Source organism: Canis lupus, chromosome 16 (genome assembly GCF_048164855.1).
Source record: "Canis lupus baileyi chromosome 16, mCanLup2.hap1, whole genome shotgun sequence".
Taxonomy (NCBI): domain Eukaryota; kingdom Metazoa; phylum Chordata; class Mammalia; order Carnivora; family Canidae; genus Canis; species Canis lupus.
This window is the reverse complement of record NC_132853.1, coordinates 54,439,631-54,466,934: the sequence shown is the minus strand read 5'-3', so window position 1 is coordinate 54,466,934 and position 27,304 is coordinate 54,439,631. Positions and strand designations below refer to the sequence as shown.

General features: G+C 55.4%; 1 protein-coding gene and 1 long non-coding RNA gene across 3 annotated transcripts in view; both read left to right on the top strand.

Moving 5' to 3' along the window:
* The first annotated feature begins 3,926 nt into the window (after nucleotides 1-3,926).
* LOC140607565 (uncharacterized) lies at nucleotides 3,927-5,770 on the top strand. Its single transcript, XR_012009536.1, has 3 exons — nucleotides 3,927-4,340; nucleotides 4,443-4,611; nucleotides 5,690-5,770. It is a non-coding gene; the product is annotated as an uncharacterized lncRNA (long non-coding RNA).
* Nucleotides 5,771-7,230: 1,460 nt separating this feature from the next.
* SDK2 (sidekick cell adhesion molecule 2) overlaps nucleotides 7,231-27,304 on the top strand; it is a 256,823-nt gene continuing 236,749 nt past the window's right edge. For both annotated transcript variants that reach the window (XM_072781426.1, XM_072781425.1), the window contains exon 1: nucleotides 7,231-7,672. In XM_072781426.1, coding sequence (XP_072637527.1) covers nucleotides 7,609-7,672 — 64 coding nt within the window. In that variant the 5' untranslated portion in view covers nucleotides 7,231-7,608. The remainder of the gene's footprint in view (nucleotides 7,673-27,304) is intronic.

Here is a 27,304-nt window from a genome sequence, read left to right as displayed (position 1 = left end):
CAAACCTTTTCTGGAAAGAGCCAGATAGCTAATATTTAAAATCTCTCTGATGCCACACCTCAGCTCTCCTCCACTCTTACATTTTTCCTTCTTAAAAAATGCCTCCATCTAATCCCAAGCATGGGTGGTAAACTTTGGTCTTAGAATGTAAATTGAATCACATTTTATTTTATTTATTTTTTATTTTATTTTATTTTATTTTATTTTATTTTATTTTATTTTATTTATTTTATTTTATTTTAGATTTATTTGTTCCAGAGAGAGTGTGATTGGGGGAGAGGGGCAGAGGAGAGAGGGACACGCAGACTCTGTACTGAGTGTGGAGCCTGAAGAGGGGCTCAAACCCAAGACCCCAAGATCACGATCTGAGCCAAGATCAAGTGTTGGCTGCCCAACCAACTGAGCCATCCAGGCACCCTTTGAATCACATTCTATATGCAATGGCTTTTAAGAAGTCTAGTGTAAACTTTTTTTTATTGAGAGAAGAGCCCCTTTCAGAAACCAAGAAAGCAGACCGAGCTCCACCACAGCACCCCTGAGAATATGAATTGCATGGTTCACGAGAAGTACCTTCATGCCTAAAACCCATGCTACCTTTCAACTCAGTTCTGCAAAACCTTACTCCTTAGAAGTGGAATGAATGCATGAGTTTGTATACATTACAGACATTAGTAAAGGCCTGGGTTATCTTCAGGAAGTAGTGAATGTTGACTATAGATATCAGAAAATACACATTTGAGGTGTAAATAGCTTCATTTGCAAGGTCAAGGGAAGTAAAGACACAGTAATGAAATTGAAAGACTGTTCACGCTTCATACACATTTTCCTGTTGTTTTGATTTCATTAAACATAGATCATCGCTTGATCTGACTTTGATTATTTTCCATGCACAGAGCAGAACAGGCAAACACCCCTGCCTTCAGGGTGCTTACGTTCAAGTAGAGAAGATGGGTCATAAATCCACTGGCAAATAAAATCAGTAGTTCAGATGGTGGTAAAGTGCTCAACAAAAAAAGGTAGGAAGGGAGAGAGGGGTGGGGTTATGTGTGTGTGCGTGCCTGTGTGTACGTGTGGGTGGTGAGTCCGAAGAGTGCCATGCAGCAGGATGTGCCCTGGAGTGGCCCGACCACCACCGTCTCTAATAGGTCAGGGCTCCTGCTTTGCCAGCGTTGACTGTTTTGAACATCACCCTCTGAGTGGGACTCTTTCTCCAAAATGATTGACAGGGAAGATCCCTGGCCAGCCACCTTTTAAACGGAGCCTCAGTGAAGGTGAAGGAGTGAGCCATGTGGACGTCTGCAGGAAGGGCATTTCCGGATCAGGGATCAGCGAGTGCCACCAGGTGAGTGTGGCTGACGCAGACGGCGCCCAGGCAAAGGTACTCGCCCTCTCAGTTGCGAGATCTTGCCTTTGATGCCTCTGAAAGGCAGATCCACGGTTTCCTCTTGTACTGAGCAGATGAAGTAAACCCTGCTCAAGTTCGAGTTCATTGCTCTGTGGTTTTGAATGGCCCTAAATGATTCTAAATTTTTGTCCAATTTAAAGATCAATGGCCCGGCCACCCAGAGGCAGGCTTCTCCGTGGTGCTTTCATTGTAGACGCATTAAAGACATTCGTGAGTAAAATGTGTGCTGGGTTCATTTCTGAAACTACCACAAAGTACCCATTCTGCCCCATCCAACTTCCTCCTTCCTGGACCTGGGGGGCAATGTGTGTTTACAGCGCCCCCTCCTGGCTGGCATTGGCACCGCGCTGCTGGACTAGGTTTGGCTGCACACCCCCTTCCCCCCTCATGCTTCCCCCTGGGCTCAGGGTGGCTGAAACTGGCCCAGATATAGAAGATGTCTATGTTTCCTCCTGCGTTCACTTTCTTCCCCAGCCTAGCCTACATTTAGCAGCTTTATTGTTTAAAAATGCTGTCTCCTGTGGTCTGTTAACCTCTATTCTCTCCAGCTTGCATCTGGCTGCCGACCAGCAAGCCGCTGCACACTTCTGCACCAGTATTGGTGGGTTTCTGCTCCATCCCTTCGTGTCTCTTTTCCTCTTTCCCTGGAGAATCGGTGGGTGCACGCAGGAAGGAACACGGCAGACAGAACCCCAGAACCCAGGCCTTAGGGGTCACGAGCGCCACGCGTGGTGGCTCTGACCTTAGCACAGAGGAACGGAAGATGCAGGCTGCCTCGCAGCCCAGCCCAGGACATGCCTCGTCCGCTTAGGCTCTTCCTCACATGGAAATAAAAGTCCATGATAACAGGGAATTGAGGATGGGAGTGGGGCCTGGATTAGGGGTCGCTGTGGGCTGGGTGGGTTGTGCCCCTTTCCCTTCCCCAGTCTGACAATGTATTGGGAAGTAATTGGGTTTAGGTGAGGTCATGGGTCCTCCTAAGAGGAGGACCTCCTAAGAGAGAGCTCTGCTCTCTCTCTCTCTCTCTCTCTCTCGCTCTCGCTCTCTCTCTGTCTCTCTCTCTCTCTCTCTGTCATGTACGGACACAGCAAGAAAGAGGCCATCTACCAGCCAGAAAGAGAGCTTGATCTTGGACTTCCCAGCCTCCAGAACTGTGAGAAATAAATTTCCGTTGCGTGAGCCCCCAGCGTGCGGTGTTTTGTTACGGCAGCCCGAGCTGACTCAGACGGGGACCCAGGGCCCCCCCATCTCTTCCAATGGAGATTAATAAACCACTTCTATCCATTCTATTCCTTCCCTTTCTCCATCTTCAAAACGGAACAAAATGAAAAAAAAAAAAAAAGGAATGCCATTAATTATTTACCGGAAGACGTGTTTCAAGGCAATTAGTTGTCTGAGTTCCCTTCAGGTGGAGCATGGCTCTCCTGAAAATCCCTGCTGGGAGGCGGGGAGGGAACTGTTGCCCAGCGCTGTCCTCACCAACCCTGAGAGCCGCCTGGAATGAGATTCTGGAAAGGGTGGGCTTAGAGGGAAGCACGCACGGGTGTGGGAAGTATTTGTGCCCCGAAACCCCATACTTTAAAGGCCACATCCCCCCTGACTCTCCTCTGGCCACTCATCCATTCTCCTTCCAGGCTGAGTTGTGTCTGACGCTTCCCCCCTCTTCTTGGGGCTCACTCTTTCCACAAAATGACCACGACGGTGGGCTTCTTGGTTGAGGGTGGTTCCCCGTGTGACTTGGGAAATGGGCACCAAGGGGTGAGGGAGTAGGAGGAGGTGTGGGTGGGGAGCAGACACAGGGCCTCTCCCTTCCTGTCCGGTGTCACTGCTGCCTGCTGGTCCCTGCCGGTGGAGGCTGTGCCTGATTCTGCAGTTGAACACTTTGTTCTAGTTGCTGTTACATTTGAGATGGAAAATAGAAAAAATATACAATAATCATATTGGAAAGCTGACTCTGCCCTGCCTGCCCTTTGGTGTCTGTGTGTGAGATGGGGCAGGGGATGGCCTTGATGCCAAGGGATGGTGGGGCAAGGGGGATCTTGGCCTTCCACGGTGTCAAAGGGCTCCGTGTTACCATCCTGGGCTTTGTCTCTCTGCTCTTGGCTGGCGTGTGGTGTGATGCACCTCCCACCAGGAGCTCGCTGGTGAAGTTCTGCAGTAATCTCTCTCTCTCTCTCTCCCATTGATTCTACATGCAGAATGAGAGGCTAAGAAAGTGGTCCCACTTGGGGTCTAAGGAAGGTAATGATTTATTCATTCATTCATTCATTCATTCGAGACACAGAGAGAGGCAGAGACACAGGCAGAGGGAGAAGCAGGCTCCCTGCAGGGAGCCCAATGCAGGACTCGATCCCAGGACCCCGGGATCACGCCCTGAACCAAAGGCAGATGCTCAATCGCTGAGCCACCCAGGTGCCCCAGAAGGTAATGTTTTAAACATGCATCATCCACTTGGAAAGGCGTGAAGCCAAGTGACCCAGGCCTTTCCTCCCTCTCTTTTGCAGTGAATCGTGCCACTCTCTGCTGCTCTGTGCCCCCACCACCACCTCCAGTTTCCAGAGTGAAATGTATGGAGGAGAGAACCTTCTGGAAACAAGGCACCTTCTCCAGAGTGCTGGCTCTGGGGGTGGAGAGAGACAGTGATACCAAGGAGGGAGAAGACCCAGATCCTGTCCCGAGTTTTCCAGGACAGCTGAACGCACAGAACCAAACTGGAAGGGGCAGGACTGCAACGGGGAGGCAGCGCAGAGCCTGGGAAAGCCGCGCAGCCCCTCCTGATGCAGCACCCACCATTCCTGCTCGGTCTGCAACCTCTAATTACACTGCTGGTGGCAAGAATGAGGTCATGGTGTCTGCAAGTGACTTTCCCAGTAACGAGCCCCTCTCAAAGGGGCAGGCTCCCAGCTCAGCCCCCTCCTGGGCCCTCAAAACTTGGGTAAGAGGCAAAATCAGATACTTCCCTTCCTGTATGTGTGTGTGTGTGTGTGTGTGTGTGTGTGCAGGCTGAGGCCAAACAGAATCCTCTTCTCCATCTCAGATGGCTGGAGGCAGAGATTGCTGAAGAGCCGCCTATGGGGTCCCAGGCTCCCTGCTCCCTACCGTGCAGACGTGCCTGGAGACTTCCAACCCCTGAAGAGACCTCCCTGACCGCTGCCCCCTGGTTGGTGCCTTGCCCTGGCTTTTGGGGATCCAACTCTCCAAAGAAGGTACAGGGGGCTCCACATGGTTGTACAACCATGTCTCTTCACACACAGAGAGAGAGCAAATGCTGTCCAGGGCCCCGGGAGCATCCAGCGCAGACTCCTGGCTGCTGGAAGTCTGGCACTGGGCATCGAGAGGGTGGAGTCCAGCAAGGTTTCAGACAAGTGTGGCCCTGTGAGTTCCCTCCTCTGAGAACCCTGATCCAGCCTTCCTGCTGTCTCCTGGCTGGCCTAGGAGAAGTTCCCAGCAAATCCAGCTCTCAGGCCCCCTCTGTGAGCCAGGAGTGTAACAGCACCCTGCACGCCGGCTGAGCTCCAGCTCGGGGAGGGAAGAGCGTGGATGTGGCGTGTGAGGCCACAGCTGGGCATCGCCGAGAAGCTGGCAGGGGCATGGCCACCAAGGGAAAGGACGACGGCTGGCCATCCTTAGGCCGCCCGTCCCTGAAGCCCTCCCATTTACCAATCAGCCAGCCAGGAGGACTTCGGCCTGGGATGCAACACAAATTGCCAAGGGAAAAAGTGAGAAAATAATTTGAATTAGGTGCTTGGAAGGGCTGTGAGGAAGGCAGACTAGCTTCTCAGCCATTTTCAGAAAACACCCACAGTTCCTTTTCCGAGGCAGGTGAAATGAAGTAATGAAATGTTTGCTGTCGCTGTGTCCACATCTCAGCAATCAATAAATAAGGGGCTGCCCTCTGGGGGTGGTGCGGCCCCTAAGGAAGGAGAGGCAACAGTGAGGCCAGGTGAGACCACTAGGGAGAGAGGAAGAAAGTGGCCTGATAAAATGTGGAGGGTCTCAAGGGCTCTTCGTTCCCCAGCAAAAACCCCCAAGCGGTCAGGCAGAGGTTGCCCATGTGGCTCAGCAGTCTCCAAGCCGGAGGAGCGCAATCTTTTATTGGAGACCCATAAAATATTTCTATTTCCTTTAAAAATCAGGGAAAAAAATAATAAATGGACTTTCAGCTTGGAAAAAAACGTTTTAATATGTAATATTAGTATGTTCGTCTTTATGCCAGCAGTCTTGAAATAGTATTTTTTTACATCGATACACTAATTCTTATTCTTTTTTTAACGGTGAAAAAAGAGTCCGTGGAGGCAAAGCTGTCTAGTGCCCAGAACACTTGAATGGGGTCCTGCAAACCCTACCCAGCTGGCTTCTTCCATGGTGGGTGCTGGTTCTGCTCATTTCTGGGGGGGGGGGGGGCGCACAGGGGAGAAAACCTCCAACCCTTCTCCTCTGTGGCTCCCTCACCAATTTTCTGTTCTCCTACCCTTAGCAAACAGAGCTCCAAAGAACAGAAAAGAAAAAAAAAAAAAAAAAGAAGAAGAAGAAGAAGAAGAAGGAACAAAGAATGCATACGCCTTGGCACCAACTTCACTTTCTCAGCCATCTGTAAGTCCCAGGCCTTCCTTTTGTCTTGCTCTGGGCCCTGAGCGTTTCCAGATTCTTGAAAGCCTGACCTGGGAAGGGGGTGGGGTGGGGAGTGGGACCCCCTCTGCCCAGCACAGCCTCCCCCCCCAACACACCCCGTGTCTCGGGAGGGGTGGTGGGGGTCCGGGCTGCGGGAGACGCAGGGATGAGAGCAGGCCCGCGGAGCGGAGGGGCGCGGGGCCGGGCCGAGGGGCGGAGGGGCGGAGGGGCGGAGGGGCGCGGGGCGCATCCCTCCCCGCGCGGCGGGCGCGAGCTGGGGCGGGGGCGCAGCGGGTCCCGCGCGGCGGCCGGGCTGCGGGGCTCCGGCGGGGCTCGCTCCCGGCCTGGCTCGGGGCCGCCGCCGCCCCCTCCCCGCGCGCCCGCTGTCTCCAGTCGCGGCCACGGGGTAGCGCTCGGCCCCCCTCGCCGCGTCTCCGCCTCCGCCCGCGCCGCGCTCGTCCCCGGCTCACGCGGCCCCCGCAGCTCCGGCTCGGCGCAGGCAGGAGCGGCTCTCCGGACGCCGAGCCCGGGAAGCGGAGGGCGGCGGGCTCGGCGAGCGGCGGCGGCGGCGGCGGCGGGGCGGCGGCGGCGGAGGCTGCGGAGGCGGCGCGGCCCAGGCGCAGGGGCGGCGGGGCCCGTGCGTCCAGGAGGCGCCGCGCGCCCGGAGCCGGGGCTGCCCGCCGGGCTCTCCGCGCGCCTCGCCCGGAGCTCCGGCCAGGGCGCGGCGGAGGGCAGCGCCGCCCGGCTCCGTCCTCGGCCGGCAGGAGGCTCGGCGCCCGGGCCGCCTTCCCCGCCGCCGGCGCGGACATGGGCGCGCGGGGCTGCGCGCCGGGCCGCGGGAGCCGCAAAGTTTGCTAGTCCGCTGGGCGCGGAGCCGAGGGCGCGCCCGGGCCGGCGCCGCCGGGGGCACCGAGCCTCCCCGATTGGGCGCCGGGGCGCGGGAGCCGAGAGGGGCGGCTCGGCCCCGCCGGATGCCGCCTGCAAAGTTACAGAGAAGAAAACTTCGGCTCCAGCGAGGCTCGGCCCGCTATGCCAGCCGCGCCCCCCGCGCCCCCCGCGCCCCCCGCGCCCCGCGCCCCTGAACGCAGCCCCGCGCCCGCGCCCGCGCCCGCCGCCGCCGCGCTCGCCTCCCGCCCGGCCCCGGGGGCCCCGCGCCTGCAGCGCCGGTGACTGCGTCCGCGCGGAGGACCCAGCCAGGGGGCGGGGAGGGCGCGGGGGGCGGGCAACGTGGCCACGGAGGAAGTTTCCTGAAGTTGCCGGCTTATTCCGGAGCCCGGCCCGCCACCCGGCCGCATCGCGGAGGCCGCCCCGCCCGGGAGAAGTCGGGAGTTGGGGCGCCGCGGGGAGGGAGGAGCCCCGAATCCGAGAGCGGGCTTGCCCCCTGCTCTTGGCTCGCCCCCGGGCCTTCGGCGCGCGCCGCCGGATCGGACTGGGACAGCGGACCCGAAGGAAGGCTTGGGGTCGCCGGCGTTGCCCCTCCCGCCCACCCACCGACCCGGGCCGGAGCGGCGTGGACAGTCTCCCGGGACCCCCCACCCCGCACCCCCGGATTATAAAACAGCGCGGAGGACACCCCTGCAGGGCCGGGCACCATGTGGGGGCTGCTGATCTGGACTCTGCTGGCCCTGCACCGGATCCGTGCGGCCGCAGCCCAAGGTAGGAGGGCCACCCCCACGTGGGGCTGGCTTGGGGGGCTGGCTTGGGGGGCTGGCTTGGGGGGCGGCGGCTCCTGGACACCGCGCTTGGCCTGCGCAGAGCCTCTCCAGGGAGTTTCAGGAACCCCCCACTCGAGTTGGGGGGCTCCCTTTTTTGGGGGGGTGGGGCCGCCTTTCTGAGACTTGTGGCTTCCCGGGGAGGGAAGGTGGGGGTCGGTGTTGGGAGCGTCGTCCGGGGTGAGGGGAGGGGTGGAGCGCCCCCCCCGCCGTGGGTGCCCCCCCCCGGGCCCGCGTGGGTGCGGGGCTCCGCGCCCGAGCTCCCCAGCCCGGGTCCCCGGGTCCGCGGGAAGGGCCAGGCCCCGTGCCCGGCAGGCGCTGAGCGCCCGGGGCCGGCCGAGTGGGGCGGGAGCCCGAGTCGGATCCGCCGGCCGCCCCGGGGGGACAGTCTCCGGGCCAGGCCGCGGGGCCGGGGGTGCTCGGCTGAGCGGGCCTCGAGCCCGGACCCACGCGGGGTGGGGCGGCCCCCCTGCGCCCCCGGACACACGCAGCATCCTGCCTGGACCTCCCCCTCCGCCCGCCGCTCCTGATTCTCTGACCTGTGGCTGCCTGGAGCAGCCCCTGCCTTGGGGGCGGGAGGGGGGAGGGATGGGGAGGGATGGGGAGGCGCTGGGAGGGTCCGCGCTGCCCCCTCCGGAGGGCGGATGCCCAGACACCCCCCGCCCCCAGTCCTCGGGCAGGTCCCAGCGGGGGAGGCCGGTTGCACCGCCGCTTCCTTGCCTTTGGGGTTCGCAGACCCAGACGGTGGTGCCAGCGGTGTCCGAGCGGCGCCTGCTGGGGGCGGAGGGAGACGAAGCCCGACCGAGCTTCAGGACTCGCGGGGCTCGGCCTCCCGGTTCCAGACTCCAGGCTCGGGAGCTGCCTGCACCCACCCGGGGGCGCCGGAATGCGGAGGCTGCATCCCGACCGGGCCCCACCCCAACTCTGGGGTCGCCCGCCAGCGAGGGGGGGAGGTGAAGGGACCCCACTGCGCCCAGCGTCAGGCAGTCCAGAGAGCCGAGATCAAAGAGATGAGAATAATCAGCTCTCACTCACCGGGTTGAAGGGAGGATTTTATAAGGTAATTTACGTTAAACCACTTAGAAATTTTGTAAGGAGCCCTGTAAATGTAAGGTAATAAAAGTTATTATTAGTTTTATGATCATCGTAAAATCTTCCAGCAGCCTGCGGACCTTAGAGGTCGGCTGACTCTAGCTACCACTTCGCAGATAGGAAAACTGAGGCCCAGAGGCATTAAATGACTTTGCCCAAGGCTGCTGCGTGCACTGGGGGCAGAGTCAGGGACCTGGTGACTTTTGGGCCCTTCTGTCCCCGGACCCAGGACCCTCCGCAGCTGGCGTGGGTTTGCCAAGGGCTGGGCCCTCCTGGGAGGTCCTGGGAGGACCTTGCTGCTGGCAGAAGAGGAACAAGGTGCAGCCTGCCCTGGGGCGCCTCACAGAGTTGCTCCGAGACGCCCGTGGGGCTCCTGGCCGAAAGCCGGGAGAGAGGGAGGACTCTGGGGGTGTCAGCCCCAGCTGGAGGCATCTGACTTCATTACTGTATGGACTGTGGCAGTGGCATGATTTCCCCGGGGCAGGTGGCTCACTCGTTCTTGTCCACGCAGGCCCAGGCCCATGAGGAGTCCCCTGGGCACCCAAAGGTCCTTCCCTGTGGGCCATCAAGCCTCTATCATGTCCCAGCCGACCCTGTCCCATCCACCTGAGGCCAGGATCCACCAGTCCGGCTGAAGTTAAGGCCCGGCCACTTCTGTCCCCGTCCTCCTGCTGGAGGGGCTCGCCCTGTCACCACACGGAAAGACTGATTGATTCCCTCCCTCTCTGGTTCTCTTGTTTGCTGCCTTCTTGAGTGAGGCTGCCCAGGTCCCCTGCTGCTCCGTTTGTGTTCTCTGGCTCCGAGAGAGTGTTTTCCAGCATCCGTGGGTACTCTCCATTTGTCTCCTGGCGGCAAACCATGCAGGGGATTGTGGGAACTTGGTCTCGCCTGGACTTAGGGGTGCTGTGTTGTGTGTAGGGGGCCGTGGGGTGTGGGGGGGTTAGGGTCAGGCCATGGGGAGACTCAGTTGAGGGGGGTTCCTTTCCTACCTGCTTTAGGGTTAGAAGGTGGAGGTTCTCTTTAGCTTCTCTTTTGAGGTTGAGGCCATGCCCTTAACCCTTTGGGGGTAGTTGAAGCTGCTGGCACTGTTTGTTCCTTCTGAGCTCCTGAGCCCTTCAGTCATGTGTCTCCAGTCATGACACAGAGTGAGGGCCCAGGTGGCCTTCCTCCCTGGGGCAGACCTCATATTGGCCACCACTGAGGATTTTATCTAGACCTTGGCTAGTGTTTTCAGCTGCTGGACCCCAGCAACATCACCTGCCTATACTGAAAGCCACTTTTTAACCATTTCCCCCAAAACTCCGACAGTTCACACCCATTTCCTAAACTAAGTGCCGCGATGTTGTAGAAAGAGCGATTCCAGGTATTTGAGGGAGCCCGCCGCAAGTGCCTGGCACTTAGAAGGCGCTTCATAAAGGGGAATAGGTTTTTTTTTTTTTTCCCTTTTAAAGATTTTATTTATTCATGAGAGACACAGAGAGAGGCAGAGACATAGGCAGAGGGAGAAGCAGGCTCCCTGCAGGGGGAGCCTGATGTGGGACTCCATCCCAGGACCCCGAGATCACACCCTGAGCCCAAAGGCAGACGCTCAACCACTGAGCCACCCAGGTGCCCAAGGGTAATTGTTCTGATGATGATGATGATGATGATGATGATGATGATGATGTTTTTACACTGTTAAGCCCGACCATGAGGAGTAGCCCTGGCCACCCACCCACCTTCTATTTCAGAGGCTGCATCGCGGTCCTCAGTGGCCCTCCGGCGGTGCTGGGCTCCACTCCCAGGTGCTCTGCCTGGAAATGTCTGGGTGAGCCTGGATGTCTGCATCTTAGCCAGCTTCTCAAAAGATTTTTCGGGTGCCATGAAAATTAATCGCTGGTGGACATCCCAGGGAGGCCCAGGGGCTGAGAGGAGGGCAGTAGCCAGCCCAGCCATCTGGTCCAGAAGGTTCTTTCGAGAGAACGGTGCCTGGGGGAGGGACAAAAGGGAAGTGTGAGCTGAGTGAAGCAGGCAGTGTTGGGAAGCCCAGCTTCGGAGGCTCCTGAAGGTTCCAAAGGGAGAAAGTTTAGTGCTGGGAGCTAATCACAATAAAAGCCAAACAGCACGCGAGGGAGCGGGATGAAAGTTTAATTACATGGTGTGGCTAAGCTGTAATTATTAATTACTGACAGCAAAAAATAACTTATTGATCAGGGCCTCTTGCTAATTACCACAAGGCCGAGTGTCGTGCTTGCCTGGGGCTCAGCTGGTGCGTGTCAAAGCCCCACACAAGAGTGGGCCAGGGGGCATCCCTGCTCCCTCCTGTGGCTCTCTGCCCCGCACCCCTCTCTCCCTCGCCCTGTGCACCCCTGAGCTTCAGCTGAGGAGTCCAGAACATTCTGGCTGTGGCCAGACGGGTGGCACAGTTTGGTGTTTCTCCTGGCTGCGGGATATGGCCCCTGCACGGAAAGAGCAGACTCAGGACCCCTACCCAGAGGCTGAATCGTGCTGGCAGCCTGACACCTGCCTCAGAAACCCTCCCTTCCGTGCATTTGTTCAGCAAATAGTTATCGACCGCTCTCTCCCTTATGTCCTCTACTGGAAGGCCAGAGTAGGGGCCAGGAACCTTGTTCCATCGGGGAAGGGCAGCTGGGAAAGAGGCCAAATCCTTTACAGCAGTTCTCTGTTTAAACAGTGCCTGAACGGCCGACTTTAAAATGATGTGTTAAACTGCATATTGGTATGCATTTGACTTTGTACCACAGGGCACAGTTGGGCTTTAAGTTAAACAGTAAGGGAATGAACTTGTTCTCTGTTCTGAGGACTTGAAAGAAACCCAAAAAGCCGACTAGTGTTGTCCTCTGCCCATAAGCCTGGGACTACTGGCCGTCCGGCGTCTGCTTGTATCCCCCTAGTGACGGAGGACTCACTACTTTACAGAACGAGCTGGTTGTTAGACTGTTAGACAGTCTCCCTGTGGCTGATTATCCTGGGATTTGGCCGTGGTTGAAGAAGTCCTCTGATTGGCTGGGACAACTCCTCCCCAATCCTTCTGACTCCCTGCCCCTCGGGGAGTCAGGAGCCTGAGTTGGAATTGATGTCGGGTGTTACGGTGCAGCCTGCGGGACTTCCACCCCGGCTCCCCCTGGAGCACACTGCCACAGAGGGCCTCGATCTGCCTAAAACGGTGGGAATTAGTCATCATAATTCGGGGCCTTGGGATGCCAATAGCAACAAATGGGCCAGGAGAGATTGCCGGCAGCAGCCCCACTGCCTGTAATGGAAAAGAAAACAGGCCGGTTGCTGAGGCATCCCGGTTGCTCCTCGTGGCCGCCCCCTCTGCTGTCCCCACGCTGGGCAGAAGGCAGGGCCAGTGGGCAGTGTCGGTGTCCAGCAAAGGGCCATCGGGGCTGCTCGGGGTCCTGGGAAGGGGAGGCGAGAGGAGGGGCCTGCACAGCTCATCTCAGTTTCCCCAGCTGGATGTGGGGTCCAGAGAGCCCCTCTCGGAGCCCAGGGAGCCCTGCAGAGGCCCCTCTCCTGAAGGACCGTCAGGGACATGGTGGAAGGCCCCTGGCCCCTGCCTCTACCACCGGATGACCCTGAGCTGAGGCTCTTCTCATCTGGAATGCGGAAACCCTTAAAAATCCCTGTATCTACTGCATAAGGGTTTTTGTTTGTTTTTTTGTGGGTTTTTTTTTACTTTAAATGAGATGATCCTAATCACTTTAAAGTGCTGTCACTAATTGTTAAGTGCTTCTAATGCGTCGGCCACGAGGCTGAGAGGGTGTCAGGGCCCACACCTCCTGCCGCCCCCCACCTCTGCAGCATCCGCACCCACTCTGCCTGCTGGGTTGACCACCTCCCTGTTCCCAGAACTGCCTGGTTGCTCTCTGGCCTCCCACCTGGCACCCGAACGTCCTGCCAGCCCTGCGGCCACACCCAGTCCTCCCAGATGTCTGCAGAGCCCACTGCTGTTTCCTTCAGGACTTCCCCCTGATGTCCCTAATCCGTGTCCCTAAGCCCCTGACAACACGGCGTCTCTGGGCATGAACCCCTTCCCCCACTTTACCTTCTCCATGGCGCTCAGCTTCACCTGACATACATTGCTTGTTTATTTGCTTACTGTTAGGTCTTTCTCAGTGGGGGCTGGAGCTTTATTTTATTCCCTGCTGTATCCCCCCAGTCACGGGGACAGCTAAGGAATAAAGCCCTTTGTCATCCAGCCTCTCCCTTCTCCTGCAGCTTCCTCTCTGACCAGCCACCCACTCTGATGGGCTCCTCTGGGCATCACACAGCACCCTGCCATGGGGCCGGTGTTGTGCTGAGCCCAGCACCCAGAGGATGGGAGCCCTGCCCTGCACGGATTCCAGCCCAGGCTTTCTTAGAATGGGGGCTTGTTGTTCTTGAGCCCAGAGCACCCCTGCTCAGACTCACCTCTACTCCGCCCTTCCTGCTGCTTCTGGCCGTCCGACCTCTGGCTACAGTGAGACCCTGGGGTCCTTCCTGAATCCCTCCCAGCTGCACCGAACCTTTATGAAATTGGGAGGACAGATAGGGAGTTTGGGGAGTAATGCCCATCCATGCATGGAGGACTCACTGGATATACCTAGGAGAGGGAAGGAGGAAGACCTCCACCAAAAATTAAATACCTGCTGCAACCCAGATTGCTGCCCCTTGTAGCCCACTGGCCAGAACCGATCACGTGGTCCCGCCCAGTAGCCCAGGGGCTGGGAAACACAGGCTTTGGGGTGCTGGCAAAAGAGATCAGCATGTGGGGGCAGGGGGCCACTATTGATGTCCGGCATTCCTTCAGAACCGCAGAGATGCCTCTGCGCTCTCCAGAAGTGCATTTCATATAGAGAATTGCTTTACACCAGATGGGGCCTTCCCTAGAGCATTCCCAAGTTACTCCGGGCCCTGGGCTATTACTTCCCTGATTTCTGGGGTCTCCTCCCGCCCCCCCCCACCCCATAAGCTGTTGAGTAGAATCCTGTGTCTCGGTAGATGCCTTGGAATTGGGGCAGCCTGGGTTCAAGCTCTGTCACTTTGTGCTACCCTGGGCCACTTTGGGGTGACTCACTTACATCCCCAGCGCCCGAGTCCTCCTCCGTCTTGCCAGGGGAGGAGCCTGCCTGGTGGAGAGTGCAGGGGATGAGCAAGCTGAACACTCGCTTGGAGCCTGCCTGGCCTGTTGCAGGCACTCAGCAAGCTAAGGTGACCAGCTGTGCCTCTGTTTTGGCCCCTCCAAACAGTCTCATCGTGGGATCTCCGGTTGCATTGAGTTTTTGGATTTCCTCCCTCCCCGGGGGGGATCTTTATAATCCACCCGCATCTTCTTTTTTCCGCTTCTCTTTGGTTCTTCCCTAGTTTTGAGTGATCTGGTCTTTTCTCCCCATCCCGGGATCACCGGAGCGGAGGCACACTCATAGTCGGTGTGCAAGTCTATATGTCAGTGTTAGGTACAGTGTGACTGTTCCCTGCCTCTGTCCTCCCTCAACTGCAACATGCAGGTAAACTGAGGCTCACAGACCAACCGCTCAAGGCCTTGTAGTTAGGAAGGCAGGATTTGAACCTAGGGCTCTCTCCTAGGCCTGTCATCTTTCCACTCTCTCAGGCTGCCCTGGCCTCCGTGGCATCCTTCGCTGGTCCCTTCCCCAAGAGAGACAACCATTGGCTGATGAAATGGCCATTGCGTTGTGCTGTCAGAAGAGCAGGGCTGGCCCAGGAATGTGGTAGGGTTTGAAAATAGCCCTCAGAACTCCTCCTCCCTCCTCCGGATCCCCCTGGCTCTTGCCTCCACCCTGGCCGTATCCTCACTGGGCCTCAAGTTGGCAGAAAATGAGAGATCAGGATGGGAACCCAGGCCTCGCCTCCTTTACCCCCTGACCCCTCCTGGGGGACCTAAAGATGTTTGGCGATCCTCCGTAAGGTCACTTGGGGGCATTCATGACTGGCTGCCAGTGACCAAGCCACACAAGAGTCTTTTAAACCGAAAAGGGTGGGGAAGAGGCGATTAAAGTTTGATGCCACGCAGGAAGCTATTAGTGACCTAGAGCAGTGATGAAATTTTGATGATATGATAATCCTAAGGGGAGGAAATATTATTTGCCACCGTGACCCACTGAGGGAATTCAGCTTGTGGAGTGGGCGTGAGTGGTTCTCAAGGGCCTGCTGGAGCCCGGACCCAGGAACCCCCCTCCCAGCGCCTTCCACCAGGACCCCTGGTCTCGTGAAATTGCAGGTGAGAGAGGCACACGTGTGGCCCAGAATTAGGAATGGTCAGAGATGTGGCTGGGCACCTGGACGCCTGGGTTGTCAACCACAACATGGGAGTCAGTGATGAACCTGCTACAGGTCTTCCATTCCCTGCTTGGACCACAAGAGCCAATCCAGAATGTGCCATCAGAGGACCCCCATGGGACAGCACCAAGGAGCCTGAGACATAGATGACTCCTTGGGTTCAAAGCCTACTTGTCATTTACTGTTGGGGTGAGCTGGGGTGAGCTAGCTACATAGCCTATCTGTGCTTCGTTTTCTTCATCTGCCAAGTGGGTATAACGGGAGTTCTTACCTCATGGGGCTGTGATAGGGTTCGATAAGATCTGCCAAGCTCTCAGACAGTATCCAGTGTATGGTGAACATTGAGTAAGTGCTTGTCATTGTCATCATTGTCACCATCTTGGAGTTGGGGAAGCAGAGTCAGCTCTGGGCCTGCAACTTGACATGTGCCCTGTCCTCAAACGCCTCTGCTGTCTTCAGCTCTCACAGACCTGCTGGTGGCATCTGCACCTACGCTAGTAGTGGTTTATTTGTTCGGTTAAAACATTTTCTGGCTCCAACTGAAAATCCAAATACACCATGGAGAACTCACGTACTCAGCTGTTATTAGCTGTTCAGGCCTTAAGGTGATGTTTTTGTTGGTTCCTTTCATGAAACCTCAAATCTCCATGTGTAGCTTTCACAGACAATTCATTTTGCTCCTCATCCCAATCTTCGGAGGAGTTCAGTGGGAAAGCACTCACATTATTAACATTGTTCGCATCGGAGTTCAGAAACATCCACTTGCCAAGGCCACTTGATATGTCGGAAGGTGGCAGTGAATACAGGTCAGCTGCTTCCCAGGATGCTGCTGCTTGGTCTAGTCAGGAACAGCCCACCATACTAGTTGGTTGACCCATAAACCATGCCCTAGCTTGGTGGGTGGGTGGGTGCAAAAGGGGTAGGGCATGGGGTGCAGCCTGTAGTGGCCTCTCCTCCCTCTAAGGGAAGTCAGCCGCCTCCGTGGATGCCCCATCTGCTCTCCCCCAGGATCTTAGTGATGGGGTCTAAGGGCTGAAACCTAGTGGGTCAGCCCCTGCATAAAGACTCCACCCCAGGGCTACTTCTGTGGTATCTGTACCCCATTCTGGCCCTATGCAGGGCGCCAGTCTCCTCTCCCACAGCCCTCCACGTGCCAGGCTGCCCTCACCCTGAACACCTCACCATCCCGTCCCTCTCTCCCCCATCTCTGCACCCCTTGCTCCCCCCAGGATCTGATGGCGAGAACACGTCCTCCCAAACGCCTCTGAGCTCTCTGGATGCTGATGGCCTAGATGTCTCGTTTGGCACTTTGGCCTTCTTGGTTCTGAATTCTCTTTTCATGCGTGTGTGACTGATTTCTTTAATTATAAACCCCTTGAATTGAGATAATAATTTTCGTCAGCAAGGGTAGAGGCATTAGATGTAAATGATCGTTCCCAATTAATGAACTTAACCCTTTGAAGAAGAGCGCCAGGGGTAATAGTAGTGTTGGGGGGAAGGTAACAGGTGTGATGCTGTGCAGGCCTCGGAAGCCGAGACCGATCCTCGCTGGGTCCCTTTGGGCCTCCGTGGCCTCGCTGGGAAACACGGGGCCATAGACACAGGGTTTCCGAGCTGTTGCGTGATGGACTCCAGTAGTGGAGGAGGTTGGCCAGGGGTCCCGGGGGAGCTGGCCGCAAGCCCGAAGCTGCCTGCTAGCCGCCTGACCTTTCCTTCCTTTATGTGTTCCGTTTTAAATATATGGAAATTTGCATTCTGTTCCATAGTCTGTCTGAATTCTATTTTAACACACAAAGGATATTGTAAAGCCAATTGATGCTGCAGGAAGAGGTGGTATCTCTGCCCCGTGGCTTCCTGGACCCCCTGGGATCTGTGTCAAAACTTGGTTTTGAAAAACTTGAATGAGATGTTCTCTGGGGTCACGTCATCTGTAAGATTCCAAGATGCTTTACATATTTCAGCCGTTTGTATTGAAACTTTTCTGTAATGTTTTATAGACGAACGGGCCTCCTAAAGCAGTTGTGCCCCAAACATAATTAAACCTGGGCAACCATCACCACCCACCGTGACTGGTCTGCTGCGCCTGAGCCTTCAAGGGTAAGGGTGGCAGTGTCAGGCCATCAGCCCCTCCCTCGGTGACCCTGTTGCTTGGGTGGTCAGATTTTTCTGGATCCTTCTTTGGCTCCCAGTAATCTGCTCCAAGCCATTCGGGGGCCCGTCTCCCAGCCTCTCCCTGGACCATACCCCCATCGTCTCCCTCCTCAATGCCAGCCAGCCCCCCAGCTCTTCAGCAACACTGAAGGGGGCAGGGGTAAGGCACTGAATGAGGGCTGGAGAGTCTCCGGAATAAGAGGCATTGGGCTCTGTGATAACTGTGTCCGCGGGCACGCATGGGTGTCTTCCAGGAGAGCTGAGGTTCCCGAAAGGCCATCCCCTGGCAAAGCAGGGCCTTGCGGTAGATGGCATCCCTGCACCTCCCAGCTGCTCCCAGCCCCCCTGCCCCGCCCATGCAGCACTAACTAAATGTTCCCCATCCATTTCAGTCACTCTCTTGAGATCTTTCTTGGGCTTCTGGAAGCCCAAAGCACCCGTGCACTCCCAAGCTCCATTGGGCAGTCAGCTGTCCCCATCGCCCTTCCTTCCCCTCCTCTCTCACTGCGCTGGCCCAAGCACTTGGCACCTAAGTGGGGGGAAGCGTTGTTGCTCCGAAACCGTGCCCAGCACTCAGGCCTTCTTGCTCGGTTGACCTTGAAGTCCCCTCCCGAGGGGCAGCACGCTTGCTGACTGCACACAACTCTGGCTGGCTGGGCCCAGTGACCCTTGACTTTCGCACTCGGGAGCCCCTTCTCCCTGGCCTGGCAGAGCCAAGGGAGGCTGGAGGGGAGGGGGGGGCAGGTGGGCAGGCCATCGCTCTGGGGCCTGGAGCTGCCAAGGAGGGTCAAAGGGAGTTCCTCATTAGCTCTGCCCCAAGCTCATTATGGGGCCGTGCATCACTGGGTGAAAAATGGTTGTCGTCAGGGCAGTAATAAATACGCTGCTGTCAACGTTGATATGATTGCACTAATGAACAGAAATCAGCTGGGGTGAGGGGAGATGCTTCTGGCTGTGGCTTCGGGTGGCTGGAGAGCCCTGCCCGCTGCTTGCTGTCCCTTGCTTGCTCCAGGAACGCAAGCCTGGGCAGGAGTGGGAAGAGGCGAGGTGTTGGCATTTAACCCCTTTCTCCTAAGGCTTTGGTGGACGAAGAACCTAGAAGGTGCTGGAAACCTCCAGGAAAAAGGACCATTGTTTGGCCGGGAGAGTGAGGTGGGTGTGATCGGGGCCCCGGCCTCAGCCTGGGCTGGGGCCGAGGCAAGCAGGGCCGGTCGGGTGGACCGCTGTGCTTTTGATGGCTCAGCCTCCCGTGGAGTCTGGGTCGAGAGCACCCTCGGGAAGGCGTGGGGAGCAACACAGGGTCTATTGTCAGTGCGCCTTGCCTGCCACCTCGCCTGGAATGTTAGGACTTATTGTCTGTCCAGGAACTTGGAATGTCCAGCCCCAGGGTGGAGGGAGCAGGTCCCCAGCTCCAGCTACTCTAACACGTCCGGGAGCCCCGGATCCTCTGAAGCCAGGCTCAGTGTCAGAGCCAAAGCAAAGACGTGCCTCTGAGATGTGGGCACACAGATGGGGGGAGGCAGTGGCCCCATTTAGGGCCAGGCCTGGGGGCACCTGAGGATTGTGGGAAGGCCCTGGCCTCTGGGGCCCCAGGGACCCATCCTTGGAGCTCAGGCATAGCCTGTGTTGTGATGGAGGTGAAAGCGTGGTCTAGAACAGTGAGGCTCACACTGGAGCCCACATTCAGTGCCCTGGAAGGCTTGTCAGGATGCAGATCCCCGGGCTGTATCCCCAGAGCTTCTGATGTGATGGGACTGGGGTGAAGCCAGGAGCTCACATTTCTGACACGTTCCTGGATGATGCACTGCTGCTGGTCCAGGGGCCACCTTTTGAGGAGGTCTAGCCTCGAGGTTAGAGGAGAAGCTGGGGTGCTGGGGAGGTGGTGGTCGCTCTGGTGGGCCCTGCCTGCTGCTGGCGCAGAGGATTATGGTCACCTTCCCACAACGGCCTTGCCCATGAGCGGAGCAGGACCACCCCTCCTTCCTGTCCTCCTTCCTCACCACCAGAAGCTGCTCTCAGCCTCCTTCCTGGGAGAGGAAGGACGGGCAGTGAAGTTATCAGTGGCTGAAGCACCTTTTTCTGCTAGAAGCTCCAAAGTAATCCTACAAAGGCCTCGAACCTCAGTTTGCTCATCCAGCATTTTCTAGGCACCTACTGTGCGCCCAAGCACAGTGCCTGGGATCCAGCAAAGGTCACGGCAGGGCCTTGCTCACCAACTGTTCATAGTCAAGGGAGAGCCTAAAGCATGTGGCTGCTAAGAGGACAGTGTGGAAGGCGCCAAGTGTAGGTGGAAACAGGGGACCTGGGGTCCAGCGGGGTGACCTGAGAGTGCTGCCCCCAGAGGAGGAGCTGACCTTGAAGCCTAGGTCTTATAGGGTAGAAGGATCCTCATCTTCCTTGGGGGACCTTGAGGGCTTTGTTTTTATTTTACCATAATAAACTATACATATGTAAAGAGTATATAACAGAATCATTTTGACACATGTATAACTTGTAAAATCACCACCAAAATCAAGTTAACGGATGGATGCATCACCACCCGAAGTTTCCTTGGGTAACAGTAATAACTGTAATTAATTAATTAATTAATTAATTAATTACTAGTAATCTAGTAACAGTAATCCCTCTGTGCCCAATAGAGATCTTTTTTCCCCCCAAAATTGTTCGAATATCATTTTTTGAGAACTTTCCATTCAGCACCGAATTATCTCTGCACCTTTGTGGAAAATCAGTCTCCCATATACCTGCAGATCTATTTCTGGACACTGTGATCTGGCTTATTTCTCTGTCTTTATACCAGTAGCACACTGCCATGCTTACTGATGCTTTGGGATAAGTCTCGAAACCCGGTCACATGGGTTCTCTGACTTTGCTCTTCTTCCAAATTGTTCTGGTTATTCCAGATCCTTGACGTTTCCATACGAATTTTAGGATCAGCTTATATGTCTTTCGAATCAGTTTACATCTCCCTATGCATTTTAGAATCAGATTTCCCCCCCCAAAAAATGCCTCTGGGATTTCGGATTGCGATCTCATTGATGAAATAGATACACGTGAAGAGCGTCAATGCTGTGACCATGATGTCGAGTCTCCTGGCCTGTGAACGTGGGATTTTCAGTCTGTTCTCTAGCTGTTGGGTGTCTCTTAGCAGCATTTTGTGGCTTTCAGAGCACAGGGTTTACACATTGTTTGTCAGATTTATCCTTAAGTATTTCATATTTTTGATGCGATGGTGTTGTTTCTCATTTCAACTCACAGTTGTTTGTCTCCAAGATATAGAAATGCAGTTGATTTTGACATGTTGATCTTGTACTCTGTGACTTGGTTCAGCTGAAGGATTAGTTCTAGTAACTGTTTGTAGGCTCCGTTGGATTTTCTGCATAGACGACTGGGTTTTCTCTGAATGCAGACAGCTTAACTTCTTTTCCAATCCGGATCCCTTTTTTTCCTTCTTCTTCTTTTTCTTGGCCCGACCTTTTCCTTGGCTGACTAGAACCTCCGTTTTCATCCTTTTCTGTTACTTAGCAGCTCACGGGCAGTCTGACCACTGAGGTCAGACTGTGCTCGGCCACATTCTCGAGTGGCCTCCTCAGGGGCATACGCACTCTTTGGCATGAACCGTCTTGTAGAAGTTGTGCGAACTTCACCAGGGGAGCAGCAGACCAAAACACAGTGACTCTCCCGCTTGCACGTCGGGGATGAGCACATGCATTTGGGGTTTGTGGTCTTCCTCCCCATGAGCCTCCTCAGGCCCTGGGTCCTGGAGCTCCCTAAGGGGCAGTTGGTGAGCTACAACCATGGAGGAACTCAGAGAACCATTAAGATCAGATTATAAAGGGCTCCTCATTTTTGTGAGGGGGACGTGGGGCCAGTAGAGCCAAGTGAGGTGTCCCAAGCCACAGAGCTTGGGAACTTGGGATTTCATGCCCCCTTTGCAGGCTCCATCCTGGTGCATTTGGTGGCTCTTTGGCTTTCACCTGAGCCACGAGCAAGCCTATGGCATGGCTACGATTTCTCTGAATCTCCTTTCTCAGCTCCATCGGAGCAACGGGGATGGTCACATCAGCTGAATTGCACCTGAGAGGGCTGCTCTGCCATGAGCCAGAGCAGCAGGGAACTGGGGTGCTGGGAGTCTGGGTGCAGATGTCCCAGCCACGGAGCATCTAGGGCCTTTGCCAGGGGAGGGAGGGAGGATGGGCCAAGAGTCAGCCCCTGGGTTGTGGATTTGGAAGAGGGGTCAGCTCTCACCTTTCTTCCGCGTGCCCCAGGATCACTCTAGAGTGTGGGTGTTTGAGTAGCCCTTTGCAGGGCTGGGACTCAGGAAGACAACACCCACAACCACTGCCAAACTCCTTCCTCTTCTTTTTTTACGGTGGCTGCCGATTGCTGGTTTAGGGACCAAGCTCCCTGGCCCACCCCCAAGAGGTTCAAGCTAGAGTCCCCTCTGTTACCCCCACTTCCAGCCCCAGCCCTTGAGGTCATGAGTGCGGTTGGGGGAGCTTGCCCCTAACTCTGGACAATTAGCTTTTGTGTAATAAGAGCTCCCAGAGGCAGAGCCTTTTTCTTGAGCCAGACATCCTTCTAAATGCTTTACAAGGATTATCTGGTCCTCTCAGCAACCCTGCGAGGAAGGATACTTTCCCCCTCATATGGATTAGGAAACAAGCCCAGAGTCCAAGCTGCTTGCCTGGAGTTGCATAGCTTCAAAGTGGTGGACTTGGGAACTAGGCTAGGCCCAGAGCCTGCGTTCTGAACCACAGTGCAGGGCTGGGAGGCCGAGGTCCTGTCCGAGAGCCTTCTCTGTTTCTCCTGCCTCCCCTCTAACTGCTGGTGCTGACTCCCGTTGGTTGGGCCCAGGAAGGGTAAGACAGAGGAAGGCCGCCGCGATAAGGGGCCACCCATGTAGATTGATCACTGTCCTCTGTCCCCAGTCCCAGGACCCAGCACAGAGCAGTGTCTAGGGCTCAGGCTGGGACCCTGGGCTGTGCCCCCAGAGCTCTCCCCTCCCCTGTCACTGTCTTCCTGGAATGTGCGAGGCCTAAGGAAACCTCTCTCCCTGTCCTGCCCCAGGCTCCACATTCCTTCCCCAGCTCTGTTTGGTGCCAGCACCTGTCTCCTGGGGGATGGTGGCCCCAGAGGAATGAATGTCTGGCTTTGGTTCCTCACCAGGCCTCCCCTCTGAGCTGGGACTTCCGGGCCAGGCTAGAGCCTCTGAATCAACTCCACTTGGCTCTTGTCTTTGGCCAACCCCGAAAGCCAAGCTGAGGGCTCGCCTCTAATTACATGGAGACCCTGTGACAGGCTGGCACAGCAGAGCACCCTGCATCCGCCCAGCCCTCAGGGTTTGGGCACTGTTGGTGGTGGTTTCCTTGGAGAGGCCAAGGTCCTGGAGACAGCTGGCCTCTCCCCTCCCGTCTCCAGCCCCAGCCAACCCTGTAGTCTGTCACCACAGACAGGGAGGACATGAAAGCTATTCTAGTCCCCCTCAGGGACCATTTGGGGTGTTACTTTCTTGGCCCGCAGAAGGTCCTGCCTCTCCGGAAGTTTCTGTGTGTGTCCTGGGTCTTAGGGCTCCGGCCTGCCCTGCCACACGCAGCTCCATGCTGCCCAGTTACCACCCCAGAGGGACAGCTCAGAAATAGGGCCCAGCCCAGGCACCATCTCTAACCCACTGGCGGGACGGGTGACATAATTTGTGTGGCCCAGTGCAAAATGAAAATGTAGGTCACCTATTAACACATTAAAAATTCCAAGATGGTGACAGCAGAACGTCAAACGAGGGCTGAGGGGTGGGGTGGTATGACTCTCTGAGCCTGGGCTACTCACCAGGAGGCTGGCCCTGCCCACTGGGAGACCCTCTGAGCCTGGGCCACTCCCCGGGATGCTGGCCCTGCCCACTGGGAAACCCTTCAGGGATTCCCCTCCTCCTGGCCACAGTGTCCTGGTCTGTGACAGCAGGGTCCAGCCGCCTAGGGTCCTGCTTCCCTCCTGCTGTCTTCCCTGGGTACCCACTACCTCCCCCTGCGGCCCCCTGGTCTCTGGCCCTGGACGTAGGGCAGGGTGAGGCCGACGGGGGAGCGAGCAGAGGAACTCCTCTCTGCAGCTCTCCAGCTGTGCCCAGGAGATTGTCTCCAACGTCACCGGCGGGCATGACGGGCGGGCAGGGCGGGCAGGAGAACGGAGGGGAGGGGTCTGGAACTCAGCCCTGAGTCCCGGCCGGGGGCCTGCTTGTCTCGTCCTGCCTGGCATGTACTGTCCTGCAGCCTCCGTCTCCATCTCCCAGAGAAGCCGGGTACAAAATGCCAGGGTCTTCAGAGCCGGAGCGCACTTTGGCTAGAAGCCTGGCCCTGCTGCTTGCTAGCCGTAGAACCTCGGGAAGCTACCGAAGCTCGCCCAGCCTCCGTTAGCCCGTCCGTAAAATGGGACAGCTATGGGCATTGCCCAGAAGACGCCAGTCCTCCTGTGTCCACGTTCCTCCTTCCCTGTTGACTCTTTGAGGGCGATCAGGAAAATCCTTCTGCAGCGCTGAATAGATTCTCCTTCCACAGTGGGCGGTGGCCTGAATCACCTGGCACATAGTAGGTGCTCAGTTCATGCTGGTGACTGTGAACAGCATTAGCACGGCCACCAGTGCTGCGGCTGTGTCTTCCCCCGAGTAAGCCAGCTTCATTCAGGGCTTTCGGATGCACCGCTGCTTTGAGGTGGCTGAGAGGGGACCTTCTGCCGCTCGGTGTTGGTGAGAAATGCAGAATCTCGGGCCCTGCCCCAGAGCTGACGAATCAGAACCCCCGGGTAACGTGTGCACACATCCAAGTTTGGGAGGGGCTGGCGCTCCTTTGCTGCTGGTGCTAAGATCAGTTTTAGGAGGACAGAGGCCTTCCTAAAATATGTGCTCTTGGTTCCATTGGCTTTTGTGGAGTATCTATGGAGACGTTTCTGGTTATCTGAAGCTGATCACTTTTGAATCCCAACTCTCTATGCTCAGAGGGCAGATGTCCTCTCAGCCCCCAGCGGCAGACAGGCCTGGGAAAGCTCTGGGGCCTGACCTGCCCTCCACCACCAGCCCTCTGACTCAAGCTCTGTGGCTCTCCAGGGGGATGGCAAGGCCTCCATCCCTCCTTCCTGCCTGGTCCTGCTTTGGGCCCCAGGCAGAGTGCTGGGGTTCCCTGGTCCTCTACTCAGCTAATTGATGGATCCTCCAGCAGTTTGTCCAAGATAGAGTGCCGTGGAGAACTCAGGTTGCAAATGAGAGAGCCAGACTCCCTCCTTGTCTCTAGGCAAGCAACCTAGCCTCTCTGAGCCTCAGTTTCCCTATCCGTAAATTGGGGGGTGGCAGTACTTGCTTCTTGACGTTGTTGTGAGGGTTACACAAGTTATTTTTTGTAAAGCTCTTGGAAGAGCTTCTGGCATATAGCTGATAGTATGTAAGTATTCATTAAATGAATCAAAATGAAATAGGAAGCAATAATCAAGTGGGGAAGAGATGCCTTCCACCCCAGGGAGTCAGGAAGGATTCTGTGGAAGATGGAGTGTTTGAACTGGAGGCATAAAGATACGTGCTAACTGGGAGGTGGAGCTTCAAGCTCAGGAGGTGAGTGAGGGCACTGCACTGCCAGGACAAAAGCCCAGAAGTGGGACCATTAGTCAAGCACGGGGGTGGGCGGGTGGAGTGTTAGGTCCCTGCTACCTCTCCTGGGAATGACAAGGGAGAAAGACATCAATGGTCCAGGCCTTTGAATTTCAGGCTGAGGACTTTGGAGTTGAGGGTCCCAAAAGCTGAATGCCAGAACCAGCGTCATCCCTGCCAGAGTGGTGCCCATGCTCTTGGGCCATCCTAGATCTAAGAGATCCCCTGAGGAAGCTGGTCCTTCTGAGGCCCTGATCCCATGGGAGGAGTAGGTAAGGCGTGAGAAGAAAGGATCTCCTCTCCCTACTTTGTCCAGATGTGTTTACAAGTCACTCTTCCCCTACCAGGTGATGTAATGATAGGATTTCAGCCTCAGCACCTGTGACAGGGCTCCCTGGCTCCCTCCACTCAAGGGAAGAAGAGGAAAAAGACTGAGGACTATTACTTCCAGCCCTGAACTAAGAGGACTTGTCCTAGCCATAGAAACAGCCCCCGTTTCTATAAGCCAGAGGGTCACGCTGCAGGTCAAGAGGGAACCACCGAAGGAGTAGAGACCTCAATGCGCACATGGAGACAGTGGGGGCATGAGGGAGGGTCCTGGGTCCCCTTTCCAATGCATTGCTGACTTTTGGGTATCCCAGGAATTTTTCCCCTGGTAGTTGACCTCTCTCTTCAACAGGGAGAAAGTGCTTACTGGCCACAGTGGAGCAGAAATGAAGCGGGGAAAAGCTTTCTGAAGTTTGGAAATTTGGAGCACAGCATCCTCTGCATAGTGTGGGATGTGAGCAGTGAGAGGCTGGCTCCAGAGGACATGTGGCTTGATCTTCCAGGGCTGGGACACACAAACAGGCATAGCTAATAAAGAGATGTAAGATCCTCTGTCCCCTTTATCTTTGGTTTTCAGAAGTTTGACTATGATGTGTCTGTGCATGGTTTTATTTTCTTTGTATTTATTCTGATTGGAGTTTCCTGACTCTCTTGGATCTGTATCTTTATGTCTTTCACCAAATCCGGGGAAACATCTGTCATTCTTTCTTCAGTTATCTTTGTTCAGCTCCCTTCTCTCTTTTCTCTCTTTCTGGGACTTGAGTAACACTTACACGAGATGTGTTAATATTGCCCTACTTCTCCTGGAGGCTCTATTCAGTTTTACCCATCTTTTTTCTTTCTGTTCTTAGGATTGAATAATTGCTATAGGTCTATTTTCAAGCTCACTACTTCCTCTATTGTCTCCATTCTGCTGCCAAGCCCATCCATTTTGAAATTTCATATACTTTATTTTTTGGTTCCAAGATTTCCATATGGCTTTATATGTTATAAAAAAAATACTGTATTGTTTTCTAGCTCCCTAAAGATTTACAGTCTTTTTATTCACTAAGAGCATATTGTCATGTATCTTACTGAGAATTGTTCTAGTAGCTGCTTTACAACCAATGCCAGCTAATTGCAACATCTTGTCATTTCAGGGTCAGTGTCTGTTGATTATCTTTTATCTTGAGATTAGATCATATTTTCCTGGTTCTTTGTATGTATGGTAATTTTGGAGTGTATCCTGGGCATGGTGATTGATTGTTAAGTAATGGAGAACTTGGGTTCTGTTATATTTCTTCAAAGAGTGTTGGTTTTATTTTTGCTTCATTGGGAAAGAACTTAGTTCAGACAGCAAACTCACTGTCTCAGGGCAGTAGCTCAAATATCAGTTCAGCGCTTTCATCTTCAGCTGAGTTACTTGCATTCTGCACTGGGTGTGCATAGCTAAAGGGTCAGAGATTTGGGCAGAGTCTATACAGAATTTGGGTGGGTCTTTTTTTTGGCTCTCTCCTTTCCAAGATTGACCCTTCGCTTTCCATTGGCTGTGGTTGCCCCTTCTTCTCTATTCCTCAGACCAAAAAGACTCTGAGTTTTCTATCAGAGTTCACATGACATAAAATTAACTGTTTTAAAGTGAATAATTTAGTGGTATTTTTAGTGCATTTACAGTGTTTGGCAACTACCACCTCTATCTAAGTTTCAGAGGTTCTCATGGCCCAAAAGAAAACCCTGTACCCACTGAGCAGCTGCTCCCCACTTCCCTACTCTCCAGCCCCTGGCAACCATCAGTTGGTAATCTGTACCTATAGTCTACCCATTCTGAGTATTTCATATAAATGGAGTCATACAAGATTGATCTTTTGTGTCTCGCTTCTTTCACTGGGCATGATGTTTTTGAGGCTCATCTGTGTTGTAGTATACACTCAAACTTCATTCCTTTCTACGTCTGAATAATATTCCACTCAGCGTGTACACATTTGTTTATTCATTGATTCGTTATTGGACATTCGGGCTGTTTCACCTTTTAAGCGTTGTGAACAGTGCTGCTACGAACCTGTGTGTACATGCATTTCTTTGGGTATCTAGTCTCAATTCTTTCGGGGATATACCTGGAGT